General features: G+C 35.5%; 1 protein-coding gene across 1 annotated transcript; it reads left to right on the top strand.

The window, feature by feature from the left end:
• The first annotated feature begins 1,528 nt into the window (after nt 1-1,528).
• LOC129263137 (tryptophan 2,3-dioxygenase B-like) lies at nt 1,529-18,062 on the top strand. The gene is made up of 11 exons (XM_054901056.2): nt 1,529-1,773; nt 3,079-3,153; nt 4,149-4,288; nt 4,966-5,099; nt 5,690-5,827; nt 7,068-7,178; nt 8,100-8,207; nt 9,417-9,525; nt 11,610-11,747; nt 12,600-12,690; nt 16,411-18,062. The coding sequence occupies exons 2-11, from the start codon at nt 3,137-3,139 to the stop codon at nt 16,532-16,534; spliced, it is 1,110 nt and encodes a 369-aa protein (XP_054757031.2). The 5' UTR covers nt 1,529-1,773; nt 3,079-3,136; the 3' UTR covers nt 16,535-18,062.
• Nucleotides 18,063-18,301: the final 239 nt, after the last annotated feature.

Genomic DNA, 18,301 nt, shown 5'->3' on the forward strand with positions numbered 1-18,301 from the left:
AGTCAGAATGGGGTATTTGTTTTTTATTCTCTCTCTATTTTTTTTTCACGAGAAGCAGACGAGAAATCCCCAACCCCAATCTAAATACAAAGGGGTGGGGTTCGAGGTGAATTGCATTAAACATTTTTTTGTTTACCAGTATTTTTTGACAGCCTCGTGGGAAGACACAATACTTTTTTTTACCAATGTATGCTAAGTGAGAATATGAAGATTAATTACAATTTAGAGATGTGGAATGAATTAAGTTAATCCATAAAGTCTCTTGTCCTGCTATGATCATGGCCCTCATCCCTGCCTGGTTTCTGCCACTCCTGCATATGACAATAGATGTGAGACCTGAGTGATGAAAGCAGTATTGGTGACATATCATAGTCTTGGGGAACCCCAGTCACGTTTCATAAGGACCCGTTTCAATAACAAATATACAACTTCTATAACAAATCACTTCAGTGTTCAGTTACGTTCAAGTGTTTTTATTTCTCATGTGTCAAATGAACAATTAAAGAATACAATATCAAAACATAACTAAAAATGAAGTGAATTGGCAATAAATCTTAGATAGTAAATAAAAAGGCTTTAATAGGGGGAATTGTAATTTGTAAACAACTTTTGGGCATTACTTCTATCATGTCTATGTGTTTAAGATCGCAAGCTCGATCTGCTGTGAAAAAAAGAAAAAAAAAAGAAATGGAACCAGTGGGATTCGAACCTGCCATCTATTTCTTGCCGGACTATTCTGGTTCGCGGCTAAGTCACGATGAACTAGAATACAAAATGATGCCCTCGATCCTCTTCTTTCTGACTCATTAAATCGACCCTCTTCTTTCTGACTCATTAATATGCTATTGCCCTCCGCCGTGGACAATAGATAGTAAATAAAGAGGCTTTAATAGGAGGAAATTATTTGTAAATAAATTTTCGGCACTTCTCCTCCTATGTAGGAGTAATGCCGAAAATTTGTAGATTTTGAATTGCATTCATTGTTATCAAGACAAAACACGTTAACCCATTTAATGTTTGTGTTAGAAATCAATTCATCCTGAAAAAATAGTTAATGTCAAGTTTGAAGGGGTCATAATTAACTAAATGTGTGATTTAGATATATCATCTCATGTGTCTGAACTGGCGAAATTTACTCATATATCCATACTGATTAGTAAAACTTTTATCTAGGTATGAGATCGACCTCATAATAGGTCGTTGCCCAGTTTTTCAAGCAGACGACGTGCGAGAAAAAGACAACGATTTTGACAGACCTTCGGAATAATAAAAAGAAAATACAACGCTGCAGCAACTTATGAGATATAGAACGTGATAACATCATTAAAAAAAAGTCTCTTCAGCAATATCATATCTACAATTACGTGGAAGACGACTATTAAATGATTGATCGTGATTATCAGGCGATATTATTATTATCACCCGCTCGTCGATTTCATTAGAAACATAAACATAAATTACATCTCTTACTGATTAAACACAGTCTCGTGACAGATTTGAAACGCCCCCGATGAACAAATAATTTTCTGTTTCCATGATGATCTGAAATAGATTAAATATCTTATTTGCTTTTGTAATTTTACAAGTGCCTTCTAAACAATTTTAATATTAACGATAAACTTTTTCTCGAACTTTTTGATTTTTTTTTACTAACGACACTGTCAAACTTGCCATAACACGCCTTTATTAAATCAACTTTCATGCTATTCTGTTTGTAAATATAGTCCTTATGAAACAAAACCAACTTCATTAAATTCTTCGCCTTCAGCTGCGGTAAGTCTAATCTTTTCTTCAATGTTGAGTATGATATTGATATATCTTAGGAATCTATGTGGGTCTACATGTATGTTGATTATATTACTTTTGTTGAAAGTACACTTATATTTTTATTTTTATTATTATATAGAATGCAGTCATGACTCCTTATTATTAACATTAACAACTATTTCAATATAGTTACAGTGGGAATTATTGTCTTGTTACTTGTATTATCATCATTCATGAATTAGTATTATCATAAGTAGTAGTGGGAGCAGTGTATTTAGTATCATCTTAACTATTACTTTGGTTTATGATAATAATAATACTAATGATAATATTGATAATAATAATAATAATTGATATCATTATTGTTATTACTACTTTAATTACCATCATTATTACTACCATCATCATTATTATTATTATCATAATTATTGATATTAATATTATTATTGTTGATATTATTTTTATCATTATCATTACTGCACTCTAAAAGTAAAATGTTAAATCAACATTTGAAAGATTTGTGGAGACACAACAATTTCTGATTGTTGCATTTACCACTGTAAATGGTGTGAACGAACATTTAAATTGTTGACTTTGGCTTTATGGAAGAATGGATATAACATTTCAAAATGTTTGTCACTCCTCCACCCTTTCAAATGTTGATTGAACATTTCATTTTTAGAGTGTATTGTTATTTCAATTATTGTTATTATCATTTCTCACCACACCACCACCATCATAATCATCATCATTGTCATCATCATCATCATCATCATCATCATTGTCATCATCATCATCATCATCATCATTGTCATCATCATCATTGTCATCATCATCATCATCATCATCATCATCATCTTCGCCATTGTTATTTATTATTATTTAAGTATTATTATAAGAAAATTAATATCATCATCATCATCTATTTGATTAGATTAATAATTACCATCGACCTCAAACATTAAATCAGAAGTAAATGGTTCATAACAGACCATCCCCCATAACTTAATGGAATTCAATCGATTGATTTAGTGTATTTATTATGACAAATAATACATGTAATATTTTTGCAAGAAAGTAATAAGGATTACTTTTACAATTTGTCTTTGTCTGAAAACTAATCAGTATATCGTTCAAAAATGTTATCCACTAAAAAACCCCATAAAACGGTTTTAGAGCAATATCGTAAAAACGAAACCACGCCCATCTTTCTATAAAAAATAATACTAACACTATTAATAAACAATGATATCAATAATATAACAAAAAGTGGATTTAGCAGATGATACAACAATTATTTATATTTTCTAGACGGAACTACTTTATCAGCCATAAACTCCACGACATCTGATCGAACCATCTGTTCAAAATGGCGGCGAATAACGGGTAAGACTGTTAATTGTGCGTTTATCTCCCAAAGGATAATGATACAGTACCCTTGAACCAGTTAAAATAAATATATAAAGGAAGAAAAAAGTCAAAGCAACAAATTAATGAAGGTGTGAGAAAAAATAATGCATAATGATAGGAGCATTAAATGAGATCACTTGTGCAATAGAAATCCTCTAATTGACAACGTCCCTGCTTATTTGGTCAATATTTCACTTGTTGTTATTATTATTATTTTTTATTTCGTCTGTCGCAAGATCGGATGTTTTTTATGACAGGACATATGACTCATATTTCTCAACACGATTGGCTTTCTTGTGTGATTAGAAAATCAATTATTCATTAGAATTTACAAAACTAAACGCTTTGCGCTATATTTTCAGTATATGAAAGGGAGAATTGTACATAATTATGTGACATCACAGATTTTATTCGCACTGCGCATTGTAGAATCTCCATGGTATTAGAGTTCTGAACAGGGAATGCTCATAACTCTATCAATATTTGCCCAAGTTTATTCATATTTTTATCTCATTTTGTTGCTTTCACTGAAGTTAACCTGTTCAAAGGGTTTCATTCTCCTTTATTGTATGTCTTTAATGTATTTAACCAATTTACCTGTCAAAATATCAAAGTTAATCGTACTTTCAAATAACAAATTACATTTTAATCATTATTCCCATGAAGTGAATGGTATATATTTTATAATATCTATATAATACATTATATAGCATTCATGAGGCGCCGAATGTATAGTTGCCTATGCAGTGGTGCAGTATATTACACTGGTGGAAGCTCCAGCTGCTAAAGGCGCTTGGTTCATTCAAGGAATTAATCCTGCCGGTTACCCATTCAACTAACCCGGGTTGAGTGTAGCATAGTGTGGGTAAATATCTTGCTTGACCCACGTCCCTCAGACTAAAGGACGAGAGTCATAACCACTATTTTACAGGATTATCACGTGATCAACTTTTTATTTCTTTCACTAATAGAAAACCAGAAGTCAAGGAGCCTACGCTGACCTACGAAAACTACCTGAACATCGAGAAGCTCCTCTCTTGCTTACAACTTCGATGCCCCAAGTTTGGAAAATATGAACACGATGAACACCTCTTCATTACAATGCACCAAGGTAGGGACTACGAACGTAGAGGGCGTCAATTATACTTTACCGGTGTTGCTGCCATCTACGTTTGTTGCTACTGGATTTATCAAAATAATACTTTATTGGTTAAATCTTAAAATCTTCGCTCAAGAGTGTTATCATACGATTTTCATATTATACGATCACCATTGTAATAATGATTGCAATTCGTCATAAGAATCATGGGATCTCACTCGAAAACTGTGATTTGAATTCGAATTTCCGAGCGAAGGCGGTATAGGTCGTTAGTGACTTGTCAATCAAAACACTGCATTGCAAATACAAACTACGATGAGTGCATGACAATTGTATTATGTACGGAAGTGCTTGAAAGGTCACGTAAGCTCCGCCCCCAAAATATGTTTTGGAGGCCAAGCCTTTCACTCGCAAATTCGTACCGTAATATGAGCATGATGAGTGAAACTTAACTGGAATTCACTTCCAGAGTAGAATTTGAATTCGTGATTGTGATTAGCGATCGTGATTCTAGTCATGCTTAGTTTGGTTTCGCAAGTGCTAATTATTTGTCATTATTCTTTTTCTTTTTTTACTAGAATCGCCATTCAAATTACGATTTGTTTAACCGTGTGAAAGGGCGGTATATATACTTTAGATACTTAACCACTAAACATCTCTTGTCAAATCATTGTTGCTATTTCCACCAGCATATGAACTGTGGTTCCGGCAAATGATCTTCGAAGTGGACTCCATCCGAGACATCTTACGTGAAAGGCCCTTGGATGAAACCAAGATGCTGTCTGTGAACAACAGGACGGATCGAATTATCCTAATCCTAAAGGTAAAATAGCGTTGGATTTATAAATCCCATGTCAATAAGAGATTATAATGAAAAGGAAATATATCTACAAAAAGTAAATATATATAATAGCCGCGCGATAGTGTTGATATTTTGCACATTCGTATTATATCCATCAATGGCAATTATTAGTTTTTTTGCATTATAAAAGAAGCGCAGCTAATAAGTGAATAAATTTATTGGAAAACTGTACATTGATGATCAGTATCATTGAGGACCGGTGTGTTGGATTAGTTGGTAGATAGCCCGTCTCACAGCCGGGAGGTCAGGTGTTCAAGCCCCGGCCGCGTCAGTCAGACAAAAAGACTTTGGGAGTTGCTACTACACTCTAAAAAAAATATTGGGTAAAAATGCTTCATGAGGGCATTCACGTGTCCAACCAACATTGGGTATTTTTTACCCAATATTTTTAAAGTGTACCCTGTTTGGCTCTATGGTTTGTCGTTTAACGATATAACAGAAGCTGCAACGTCGATTTTGATCATTTTTTTTTGGCCCTAGCCTGTTGGCCTCGTGCTAACACCCCGTAGCGAAAAATAATGTTCTTATCAATCTTTGTTCTTTTTTTTTAGCTCCTTCTCGGCCACCTTAGCGTCCTGGAAACGATGTTCCCCATGTCATTCTTCAACTTCCGGGATTATCTCTCACCTGCCTCCGGTTTTCAAAGTGCCCAATTCCGGGTATTCGAGAACAAAGTGGGAATCAAACCGGTAAATCGAATTCATTGTTTTATCATTTTGAATGTATTCCACTTTTACGTATACATGCATGTTAGTATTCAGGTCCTTAAGAATATGTTAAAAATTGTTTAATATCATGTTTGAAATGTTTGCATTTCTAGCTTCCATTTCGAGCATCCATTTCCGGGTATTAGTATTCGAAAACAAAGTAAATTCAATTAGCGTTACACCTTAATACAAGTTTATGAAGTTTAATTCACTTAAACTTCTAATATTTGATTCAGGTCCTAACGAATTTGAATAATGTGGTTAATATGTTGTTAACGATAGGCCTAAATTTTACGCCACCTCCCTCCCTCCCCCTTTCTTTCTTTCTTTCTTTCTTTCTTTCTTTCTTTCTTTCTTTCTTTCTTTCTTTCTTTCTTTCTTTCTTTCTTTCTTTCTTTCTTTCTTTCTTTCTTTCTTTCTTTCTTTCTTTCTTTCTTTCTTTCTTTCTTTCTTTCTTTCTTTCTTTCTTTCTTTCTTTCTTTCTTTCTTTCTTTCTTTCCTTCTTTCTTTCTTTCTTTCTTTCTTTCCTTCTTTCTTTCTTTCTTTCTTTCTTTCTTCACTTTAAAAAATGAAGTGCTAATTTAGCACTTACAGTGCTTGTAAAGTGACTGCACTACGAATGCTGAATTTAAACTAGAAAATCAGCACTCGTAGTGCAGTCACTATACAAGCACCGTAAGTGCTAAATTAGCACTCCATTTTTTACAGTGTTTCTTTCTTTCCTTTTTCTTCTTTCTTTCTTTCTTTCTTTCTTTCTTTCTTTCTTTCTTTCTTTCTTTCTTTCTTTCTTTCTTTCTTTCTTTCTTTCTTTCTTTCTTTCTTTCTTTCTTTCTTTCTTTCTTTCTTTCTTTCTTTCTGTCTTTCTGTCTTTCTTTCTTTATTTTTCAAAATTTCATTATTTATACCGTGCGTGGTGGACCAGTGGTAGAGCGCCCGTCTCATGAACGGGAGGTCGTTCGTGGGTTCGATCCCCGGCCGAGTCATACCAAAGACTTGTAAATTAAAATGGGACCATCTGCCTTCTAGGAAGCCGCTTAGCATTTAGATTGCAGAAGGGTTATAATGCAGCGTCTTCAGTTTCCGAACTGAAGCGGCACACCTGGGTAAATAAAATTTCTTTGTTTACATATTTACGTCTGGGTAAAAAAATATATGATTATTATTATTTATATCTATCTTTCCCTCTCCCCACTCTTCTCCTCGACTCTCTCTCTCTCTCTAGGATGACCGTATCCAGTACATGAAGGATGAGTACGTCTCACAGTGCAATCCTGACAAACAAAAAGACATTCTCGACGCTGTGGATGAGGAAACACTATTCCAAATCGTAGAGGTACCCTTTCTATCTTTCCAATCTTTTTCAAGTGTGTGTGTTTTGTGCGTATGTGGGTGTGTTATCAAATGTGTGGGATGGAGAGGATATGATAGCGTGTATGAAGAAGGACGTGTCATGCGTTCTCCTTACCTTTTTTCTCCTTTATTCCTTATTCTTCCTACATGCTAACGCAGGAAAAAAAAATTAAAGGGTCGTTGGAAATGGAAATGTGTATAGGGATGATTATAAAAAACTGGGGGGGGGGGGGCGTGGTTATTGAACTGTACTACAATTTGTGGGATCACTTTTGATAAACGCCAGCACACTGAAATGTCACATGCATCTGGGATGTATGTCTACGCATACCTATAGAAGTAACGCAGCCTTTTCCATCACATCGGTCATTGTCGATCATTTGAGAAACAAACTAATAAGCCAAACATACAAAGGGTCAATCGAACGTACTCATGGGCGGAAATATCAGGCGGATAGGGGGGACGCGTCCCTCCTACCTAAAATAGTAGGGCGACACAATATCAAATGCCCCCTACTATCTTCTGTCTTTTATGATGGAAAGAAATACATCATTCAAAATCGAAATAAAACATGTATTTTTGTTTTTGTCGAGATGACCTTACTTTTTTAGTGATAGCCTTTTTTTTTTTGCTTGTCAAATTTGTTTTGGTCGAAATGACTTTACATTTGGGGTGATAACTTTTTTTTTTTTTGGCTTGTCTAATTTTCCAGCCCCTGGTCCCCCCTACCTTTTGGGAAAGATTTCCGCCCATGAACGTACTGGATCTTTGGGCGCTTAACGCGATAACCTGACGTGATGCCCGGATGTAATGGCTGGAGCCTACCAGACTGCCAGTTATGAATTATAGTTCTTTATATAACTGACTATTCACGAGCATATATCTTATTTATTATCAATACTAGCGGTGGCTGGAACAGACACATGGGTTGGAGGAAGATGGATTCAATTTTTGGAAGAGATTCGGAGAGAAGGTAGAAGAACGTCTCAAGGATATCAAGGCTAGAGAAGAGGTGAGTGATTTCGTAATTATGATAGTAATAATACAATCAATTATTGTTTTATATATTAAACAAAAATTTTACTAATATAATACTATTAATAATGACGATATCCACAATACTATTTCTACTTCTACTACTACTAATATTACTTCTAATAATAACAACAATAACAACAATAGTAATAATGATAATGATGATGATTATGATGTAATGCTAATAAATAATTGTTTATGTTATATAATAATAATAATAATAACAATAATGATAATAAAGGTTGCTACCTATATAGCGCACAGGTATGTATCACATACCAATTCAAGAAGCCTTTATCTATATAAAACAACAGCCATTGATGATTAAATAATCCTTCGTGTGGAATATCATTTTTAGAATCTATGAAGTTGGCCGACAGCTAGTACGACTCTGAACCAATATAGCTAAACATGCTAAAAGAGCCTGAAATACCAGACAAAGTCATAATAACCAGTGGTTTCTTTCTATTTGCCGTGTTTGTCGAATAGAAAATGATTATTAAGAATGAAAACAAAAATATACAATATCCTAAACAACTGAACATACTTTTTTTTCTAAGCGCTACAGAAAAAAAAAGCTTGAAGAGTTGATAAATAATTGCTGTCAATAATAGGGATGGTGATGAGTGCAATACAAAATAACACATACGTAAGCCTACATAAAGTAAATAATTATTTTGATTCTATGAATTGATAAAAAAAAACAGTTTTTAGCATCCAATTCGCAGACGCACTCTGCAACGTTAAAAATACATCGAAAACATCTTTTAAATCACAATGGACAGATTAGAGGTCATTGTCAAAAGTTGCTGGACCGGGACAGCACATCGTCTTAAGATTCGGACCGGGTAACAAAAAATGCAAATGTGTCGTTTGTCCAGAGCTCGTAACACAAAGATTAGCGATCAATCGCTAAATGAACTGACCGATCACAATCAATTTTACATGCGCATTTGGCTCAAAATACTGACCAGGAACCAATCAGAAGTGTTCTCTCATATTTACTATTCATCGCTAAGTTTGTGTTACGAGGCCCACGATGACACTGCCGTTTTGATTCATCTGTTTTCGACAAAGGTTGCTTTATTTTGAAGGGTTTTTGGTGAAAGATTATATGCGGTATATAAATGTAAAAAGCGTTTGCAAAGTAATTGCTAAAATTCCTCCGGTATGTCTATTATGGTAGGTGGCGGATGCTGATCACAAGCCAGGATTAAAGAAGGACTTTGATGCCTGCAAGGATATCTTTCATAAAGTTCTCACCGAGGATGAATATAAGAAATTGCTGGCAAGAAGTATGTACATGGGTATTATTCCTTTAGGAGATCATTATAGTGTCATTGAAGAGGAATCCTTTTTTTATCCCCAAATATTGCTGGAATTAGGACCATTAAGAAAATAGTGCATAAATCAGGGTACTAATGGATAATTCGTTTATCCGTTCCGATCAGGAAGAAGCGAAAACGGAAATCAGCCTCGTGGTTTGGTCCTTGAAAACACAAAATCGAAATCACAACGAGAAAAACGTGTTGTGATTTCGTTTTTGTAGATCAAAAACAGAAAATTGAAATCAAAAATACTTTTGGGCTTTTTCTGATTTCTCATTCTAGATTTGTGTTCTTATATATCAAAAACAAAATCAGAGCACGCTTTCCGCTCCGTGATTCTGTATTCGGACAATCGCACAGCAAACATCAAAATTGCCGTTGGCTCTCTGATTTCTGGTTTGCTTTTCGTTCATCAATATTAAAGAGCGCCATCTACGTCAACAAAATGTTTAAAGTGCTATATTTCAAAATTATCATGATAGAATTCAAAGAAAACCACTGTTCTAGCATATATACTGGTAAGCCATGGGTGTCGATCTGTATTCATGGTTGGGGGCTGTTTTGCTTTCTTGTAAGGGATCTTTTTTATTAAAAAAAAATTGATAGCTTTTATTTTATTATTCTCTTAGTTTGGGCGGAGGTCAGTGCCGTAATGAGTCTAAAGTTTTCGGGGCAAGACATGACAAAAGGGCTAAATTCATTTCAAAATGCTGTGAGCGAGGGAAGCGATCGAGCCAAAATAGCCTTTTAAATAGATAAATCAAATTTGTGCAACTGATTTTGATATGATATATGTTTTAAACATCATGACAAAATCCATCATAACAAATTAATTTATATATCAAAAATATATTTTTGGCTCGCTCGCTTCCCTCACTCACTTAATTAAAAATTTATTTTGCCTCTTTGTCATGTCTTGCCCCGAAAACTTCAGACTCATTACGGCACTGACCTCCTCCCAAACTAAAGAATAACAAAATAAAAGCTATCATTTTTTTTTTAATAAAAAAGATCCCTCACAAGAAAACAAAACAGCCCACAACCATGATTACAGATCGACACCCATAGCTTACCAGTATATATGCTAGAACAGTGGTTTTCTTTGAATTCTATCAAGATTATTATGAAATATGGCACTTTAAACATTTTGTTGACGTAAATGGCGCTCATTAATATTGATGAATGAAAAGCAAATCAGAAATCAGAGAGCCAGCGGCAATTTCGACGCTTGCTGTGCGATTGTCCGAATACAGAATCACGGAGCGGAAAGCGTGTTCTGATTTTGTTTTTGATGTATAAAAACTTAAATCTAGAATGAGAAATCAGAAAAAGCCCAAAAGTATTTCAGATTTCAATTTTCTGTTTTTGATCTACAAAAACGAAATCACAACACGTTTTTCTCGTTGTGTTTTCAATGACCAAACCACGAGGCTGATTTCCGTTTTCGCTTCTTCCTGATCGGAACGGAAAAACGAATTATCCATTAGTGCCCTGATTTGCATGTAGGTAATCACCAAGAAAAAGTTTTGTTGTTATCGTTTGTTTCTTTATTTAACTTTTATTATTTCACCGCAATTTCGCTAATTGGATATGGTCGATGGGCGTAAAATAGAAAGAAATGGAAAGGGATGATCGATGGATGTAAAGAATGAGTGTCCGAGATGGGGCAGAGAGATAGTGGGTATACAGTTAGAAAAAGATTGAAGGATGTATGGATGGGTAGATAAATAGATAAATAGATAGATAGATAGAAAGACGGATAGATATATAAATAATTATATTGATAGATATATAGAGAGAAAGAAATAAAACAAATAAATAACTAAATAAAGAAAGAAAGGAGGGAAGGAAGGAAGGAATGAAGGAGGAAAGGAAGGAAGGAAGGAAGGAAGGAAGGAAGGAAGGAAGGAAGGAAAGAGGGAAGGAAGGAAGGAAGGAAGGAAGGAAGGAAGGAAGGAAGGAAGGGAGGAAGGAAGGAATGAAGGAAGGAAGAAGAGAGAAGAGATGAGAAGTAAAGGCATTTTAACTTTTTTTCTCATTATTCATTACAGAGGAAGTGAGACTTTCACACAAAGCCCTACAGGGGGCGCTAATGATCTCTTTCTACCGGAATGAGACGAGGCTCCAGCAATCATTCCAATTTCTGACTAAACTCATCGATGTGGACGCCTACATGAACAAGTGGCGATGTAAGCGATTACTAAGCTAAACTACATTTCAACCCTTCCGGAATAAACCCTATGTCCCACAGTTTATGCCACAATGTGGAACACAATGTGAAGTCCCCTTCGGCATTTCAACAGTGTGAACCACATATAACTTATTCACATAGTCAACCATGTGAACACGCCGTGAACTGTCACACGTACTGTTAAAATATCTTCACACTGTTGAATTTGAGCATCTGTAATCAGACTGAGTGACACTGTATTCTCTCCAGCTGGGTACTTTCTTATCCTACCATTGTGTTCGTAGAATCAATTAACATAATTGCGTAAGAACACCATAATGTTTCCAGGGAGCTCAGTGACCGTAGTCTGACCATGTGTTTACAGTGTGTCCTTAGTTGATTATTTTCACATAGTCCAACATTATGAATGTGTGAATACACTGTGTACTCACACAATCCTACACACACAACGTTGATGCATTCACAGTGTGGAATTATAATTTTACTGTTGAATGTGAATATACTATGTACACACACACGATGAGAACACACCGCGACATTTCTTTTTTATAATCCTTCTCTTATTCTAATTTCTTTCATTTATTCCCTAACATTTTACTCATATTATTTTTCATGACTGAAAATTACAGGGGGCGGCCGCCCCAGCGCCCACGTATCGTCCCCTCTTACCTGTATTTCCCCGCCATTTTTTGTCCAGCTTTTGAGACCGAATTCGTAAATACATGCCTTCGAAATTGCGAATAGTGTAAAATGCTTCCAGGCAGACTTTGGAGGGGGGGGGGGGTCTCCCCTCCCATTAAGCTCGTGAATGGGAATTGTAATATAATCATAATCTATTTCTATTTTTTAGACAATCATTTGCTTATGGTACATCGCATGATCGGTGCTAAGCCAGGAACCGGGGGATCATCAGGTTACCACTATCTTAAGGCAACTATCAGGTAAAATATATAAATACTTGTTTACTTTATTTTTTTTTATTCATTAGTTTTTTTTTTTTTTTTTTTTTTTTTTTGGGGGGGGGGGGCTCATAACGGTACTGTGGAACTCCCCCATCTCGCCCCTTCCCCCCGTTTAAAAAGTACGTACCTCAAAATTGGCAAACGATTCAGAACATCTTGTTTTTTTGTGGGAGGAAACATATTACCTTTATCATGTTCATCGACCTTTTCCAGGAGTTGATATAGGTTTTTGTATAGCGCATATTACGCCGCCTCTGTGCTCTTCCAAGTGAAAATGGCTATTGTTAATAGATTATTTCGAAGTTACCCCATGGGCAATTTGGGTCAAATGACCTTTCATTTTTTACATTATGATAGGCAGGTTTCAAAGCAAGATATTAAGTAAACATGCCTTAAATTGTAAGATGCAGAAATTGTATAGACCAGGTGACTAGAATAGCACATCAGTGAACACAATAAAAGTATTCGTTGCATGCTTACTTGGAATGCATTAACGAGTTGCTATAACAATATACCTGGCCAACTGTGAAATACCAGTCGCTAGTGGACGCATTGTGCGTGGATTTTTTTGAGGATCTATTGAACAAGATTTAAAAGAATGTATGAATAATCAAGACATCAAACCGCCCTTTCGCACGGTAACAAAATCGTAATTTGAATGACGATTCCAGTGAGAAATAAGGCCAATGACGCATTTTTAGCACGTGTGAAACCAAACTAGAACATGATTAGAATCACGAACGCTAATCACAGCGAAGAATACAATCGCAATCATTATTACAAAGAGGATTCAAGATTCACATGTGAAAGGGCCAAAAGTTTGTGCTTATCTCATTAGATATTAAACCGACGTGTCACTTTAAGCAAGAATTACCTGCTCCTGATCATGCGCAGAATAGAACTCTGAACTGGCCTCATCTTTATATGGGCTGGTGTCCTTTTAACCGGGCCTTGTAAGCCCCCATCACACTTATTCCGAATCAAGCAGAATTGGCCTGAATGAAAGGGTTATTGTTTGACCACCAGTTGGTCATTTAAATCTACTTCGAACACCGTTCGAAAATATCCCTCGAATGTTTTGAACATGACCAAAACCTTCGGGACGGCCAAAAGATAGGACAAAAATATTTCGAATGCACTCAGAATGCAGTCAGGATATTTAGAATGCCCCTAGAATGTCCAAGAACGTAGCACGAATTATCAATCTGACTCCATTGTGGTTCATTTTGACTAGTGTATAATGATACACCTGGTCAATTTACTGAATTTCAACTCCAGTTTGGTGAATTCATAAGTTCCTCCCAAAAATTTCTAGATTTTTTGAATATTTTTTTCTTTCCCGCTTGTGGTTGATTCCTGCTGATTCCGAATAAGTGTGATGGGGGCTTTACAACGCACAAGCATAACAAAGGATGTGATACTACCAGGAACTCATTTCCCTCACCTAGGTGCAGCATAATGTGTGTCTCTATGTTCGTCTCCCTTTATCATCGAGAACCGTTAATGTGACTAATAAGCCCACCCCCCTAAGAATAAGAACCCCAAAAAATACGGACGCATGTAAATTAGTCATCTTACGTTGGCTTCCACGCCATGCCAGGTAGTGATTCGGTTTTTTTTCAGTATTTTTTGTGCACCCGACCCGACACGAGACGAGAGGGCAGTATAAAAATTGACGCTCTGAATGTTGTCCCTGACACTAGGTTTGTTGATTCAGTTGATGAAACTATTCTTCTCTTTGAAAGCTTTCAATCATATACTCAATCTGACGTGTCCAAGCTTATTATGAATTTCACTAACACATCATGTATGTTAGATCCCATCCCGACATGGCTTCTAAGAGATAATCTTGTGCAGTTATTGCCATTAATCACTGACATTATTAATATCTCTTTATCTACAGGTAGTTTCCCTTTAGGAGCACATTCATCAATTGTTAGACCCCTGTTGAAAAAGCCGAATTTGGATCAAAATGAACTTTCAAACTACAGACCAGTTTCTAATCTCTCTTTCCTTGCTAAACTCATTGAAAAAGCAGCTTGTTCACAACTAGTTCAACACATCGGAAGCAATAATATGTTTGATTCTGTTCAATCTGCTTACAGGTCGCATCATAGCACAGAGTCGGCACTGGTTAAAGTTAAAAACGATATCGTGTTTTCCCTTGACTGTAACAGAGTTGTTTTGATCACACTTTTAGATTTATCTGCTGCCTTCGACACGATCGACCACAAAATTATTTTATCTCGTCTTTACAGCAGAATAGGTGTGAGATCTACAGCTCTGTCATGGTTTGAGTCATACCTCACAGGATGGTCCTCCAGAGTTAACATTACTGGTGAACTATATAAACCCACTAACCTTGATTTTGGTCTTCCTCAAGGTTCCATTGTAGGCCCCATCGGGTATTCTATATCATGTATATATACCCTACCACTTGGTAACATTATTACACATCATTGTATCAACTACCATCTTTATGCCGATGACACCCAATTGTATATTTCATTCAATCCGAAAATCCCAGGAGATTTAGTTGTTGCTATGTTTCGACTTCAGAACTGTATTTCAGATATTAGAAACTGGATGACAGTTACTAAATTAAAGTTAAATGACTCAAAAACGGAATTCTTCATAGCGGCCTCTCCACACAGCCTACACAATCTGCCAGATCTAAAGTTAATAGTTGGCGATATATCCATAGGCCCTTCAGTTACTGTTAAAAATCTTGGTGTAATTTTTGAAAGAGAAATGTCAATGGTGGACCGTGTTTCTCAAATATGCACTACTGTAACTTCTCATTTCAGGAATATTTCTCGAATTAGAAGATATATTCCTCAATCGGCCTGTAAGAATGCAATTCGTTCTCTAGTTCTGTCCCGTTTAGATTACTGCAACGGTCTTCTCTCTAACATCCCCATTACTCAAGTAGATCGCATTCAAAGCCTTCAAAATTGGGCAGCTCGAATAATTTATCAAGTAACAAGATTTCATTTATCTAAACCACTCCTTGAATCGTTACACTGGCTTCCCATACGACATCGTAAAGTTTTTAAGTTACTTTTGTTAGTTTTTAAGTCTCTTAATAAGCAGGCACCTTTATATCTGCGTGATTGTTAGACCCTATACACCCCTCGCAGGAATGTACGAGCCTCCAGTGACCAATTCCATCTCACATATAAAATCACTAGGAAACTGGCTGGAGATAGGACTTTTACCATAACCGCTTCAAAATATTGGAATCGCTTACCTTTTACTCTTAGACAAGCACCATCTGTTGCTTCATTTAAAAAGGGACTTAAAACCTTTCTTTTTTCCAATCCAGATTTTTTAGGATTGTAAGGTTTCATTTTTATAGTTGTAACAATTTTTTTTTCTTGTTGTAAGCGCTTTGGGCCATTCTGGGAAAAGCGCAGTATATAAATAATAATAATAACGAATGACGATCAGAATTTCCGACCCATCGATTAGTTCGATTGGTGTTGCTCAATCAGCAGTAGACCAATTCTGTAGTCGAGTTCATGGACACAATTTCGAGTCTAGCCTGGGACTCTTTTACTTATTTATTTAATGACAAGAAAAAGAAAGAAAATCGCTGCCGGGTATACCCACTCAGCTCCTCATCACCTGATTATTTAGTGTGCAATAAAAAATAACAAAATACTAGTATTTTATCATTTTATTTTTTCTTCTCCACAGTGACAAGTATCGTATCTTTCTGGATCTGTTCAATCTCGCCAACTACTATTTGCCGCAGGCGTTCGTTCCCGAGCTTACTTACAATATGAAAGCCTTCCTTTCACCGACTGGAAATCCAAATTAATCAATCATGTCAATGAAATCGTCAGGGAGCGTTTCATAACACGTGATATAATAGCACATTTCTAATAAAAGTTAAAAGCTACTGAAATCATGGTATTTGATTGGCTGATGGTAAATTTGTTTTAGAAATCAGAAATGTATTGCTATATCAGGTCTTTATGAAACGGGACCCAAACCTTCAGTTCATTTCAGGTCCCGGTTGCAGAAAGAGTTGTGTTTGAACGCAACTAAACAAAAATCAGTCGCAATACACGATTTTGATAATAATGGTTGATCATCAAAATTGAATATATTTTTATGTACGTTCGCTAAATTGCAACTCGGTTCTTATAGCAAAAAAGTGTAATAATGGTAACTGGTAATCTCGCTAGAAATAGATTATTCGCACCAATTTCTATTCAAAATACAGACGAAATTCAATATCATTTGAACATTTGAAAAAGAATAGCAGCTGAGTTAGAACTTAGAAACACCGTAAATTAAGTGCTGACTCGAACCTGTCATATCGCTTTAAAAAAATATTTTGAACTTAAAACGTACATCAGGGGGCGCGGAAATGGTGGGGGGGGGGCCTGAATGGGATTCAGCCCTACCCATTTCCAAATCCGTGTACACAAACGTAAAAATGGCCATCTGATTGTGATTTTTTTTTGCCTAGTCAGAGCCCCCCCCCCCCCCCCAATATAAAACCGTTCCGCGGCCTCTGTACCATCTGTGTTCCGGGGCTAGAAAAGGCCCCAACCCTCCACGAAGAATATCAATGTTTTTGTTCTGAATCAAATCACCGCACAGTATTTGTCATCTATGAAACTTTTTTATGAACATCGTTGGAATTTTTCGCTTTCACATTTCACGAATTTGCATACCAAATTCATTAGAAGATTAGGAATTGTTTAAAAATTTCGATTTGTGCTCGATCGCTTTCATACGCGATCGCTTTTTTAATACAAAAATATCACATCCAAGAACTAAGCCCCCTTTAATTATATCAATGTAAACTAGATAAGAAGATAAGTTGATATAATAGTCTGAGGTGTCTCCTCGCCCGATTGTAAAATTGTCGTAAAAATGTTTTTTTACGACTATAAAGAATATGGGTTTGCAATAGACACACCTTGATAACTATGTTAACATCTAAAGTAAAAAATCCGATTGCTGTCCTATATGATGATTGAATACGAGCACTGGAAAATGCTATTTGTGAAAATAATTAATTTCCAACACATTTAATATCGGCCAAATAAAAAATAAATGAAATATTATATTTGTAGCAGATAATCACGGGTGGCTATGGCATGTTAAAGAACCTTATGGATATTAAAAGTAAAGTACAAATAACATAAAATTGGAATAAAGTTCATTTCACGTAAGACTATCGATCTATTCTAAATAGATTTTTTATTTTCGCAATACTGTAAAGAAGAATGATGTAGAGACTGGATTATAAATGCCGTTTTTAATAACTTGAAGAATCCTATGTTCAATATTTATTAGTAAAAAATAAACATAAATATGATAGTGATGATTGTAATTAATTTTTTCCATGCCTATGATTTCGGACTCTGGATATGTGTCTTTATTTCTTTATCTTTCATTCCTTCTTTTTTAAATTTATGTTTCCAGTTTCCCACCCTTTTCCTTGCGAAATTATCTGGAATAAAAATTATAAAAAGAATAGAGGATGACAAGAAAAAGCATTAGCAAGGAAGGGTGTACGGAAATTGGAAGTATAAATGAAGTTAAAGGAAAGAAATTGAAGCGAAACAAT

This window comes from Lytechinus pictus, chromosome 6, assembly GCF_037042905.1.
Source record: "Lytechinus pictus isolate F3 Inbred chromosome 6, Lp3.0, whole genome shotgun sequence".
In the NCBI taxonomy this organism is placed as follows: domain Eukaryota; kingdom Metazoa; phylum Echinodermata; class Echinoidea; order Temnopleuroida; family Toxopneustidae; genus Lytechinus; species Lytechinus pictus.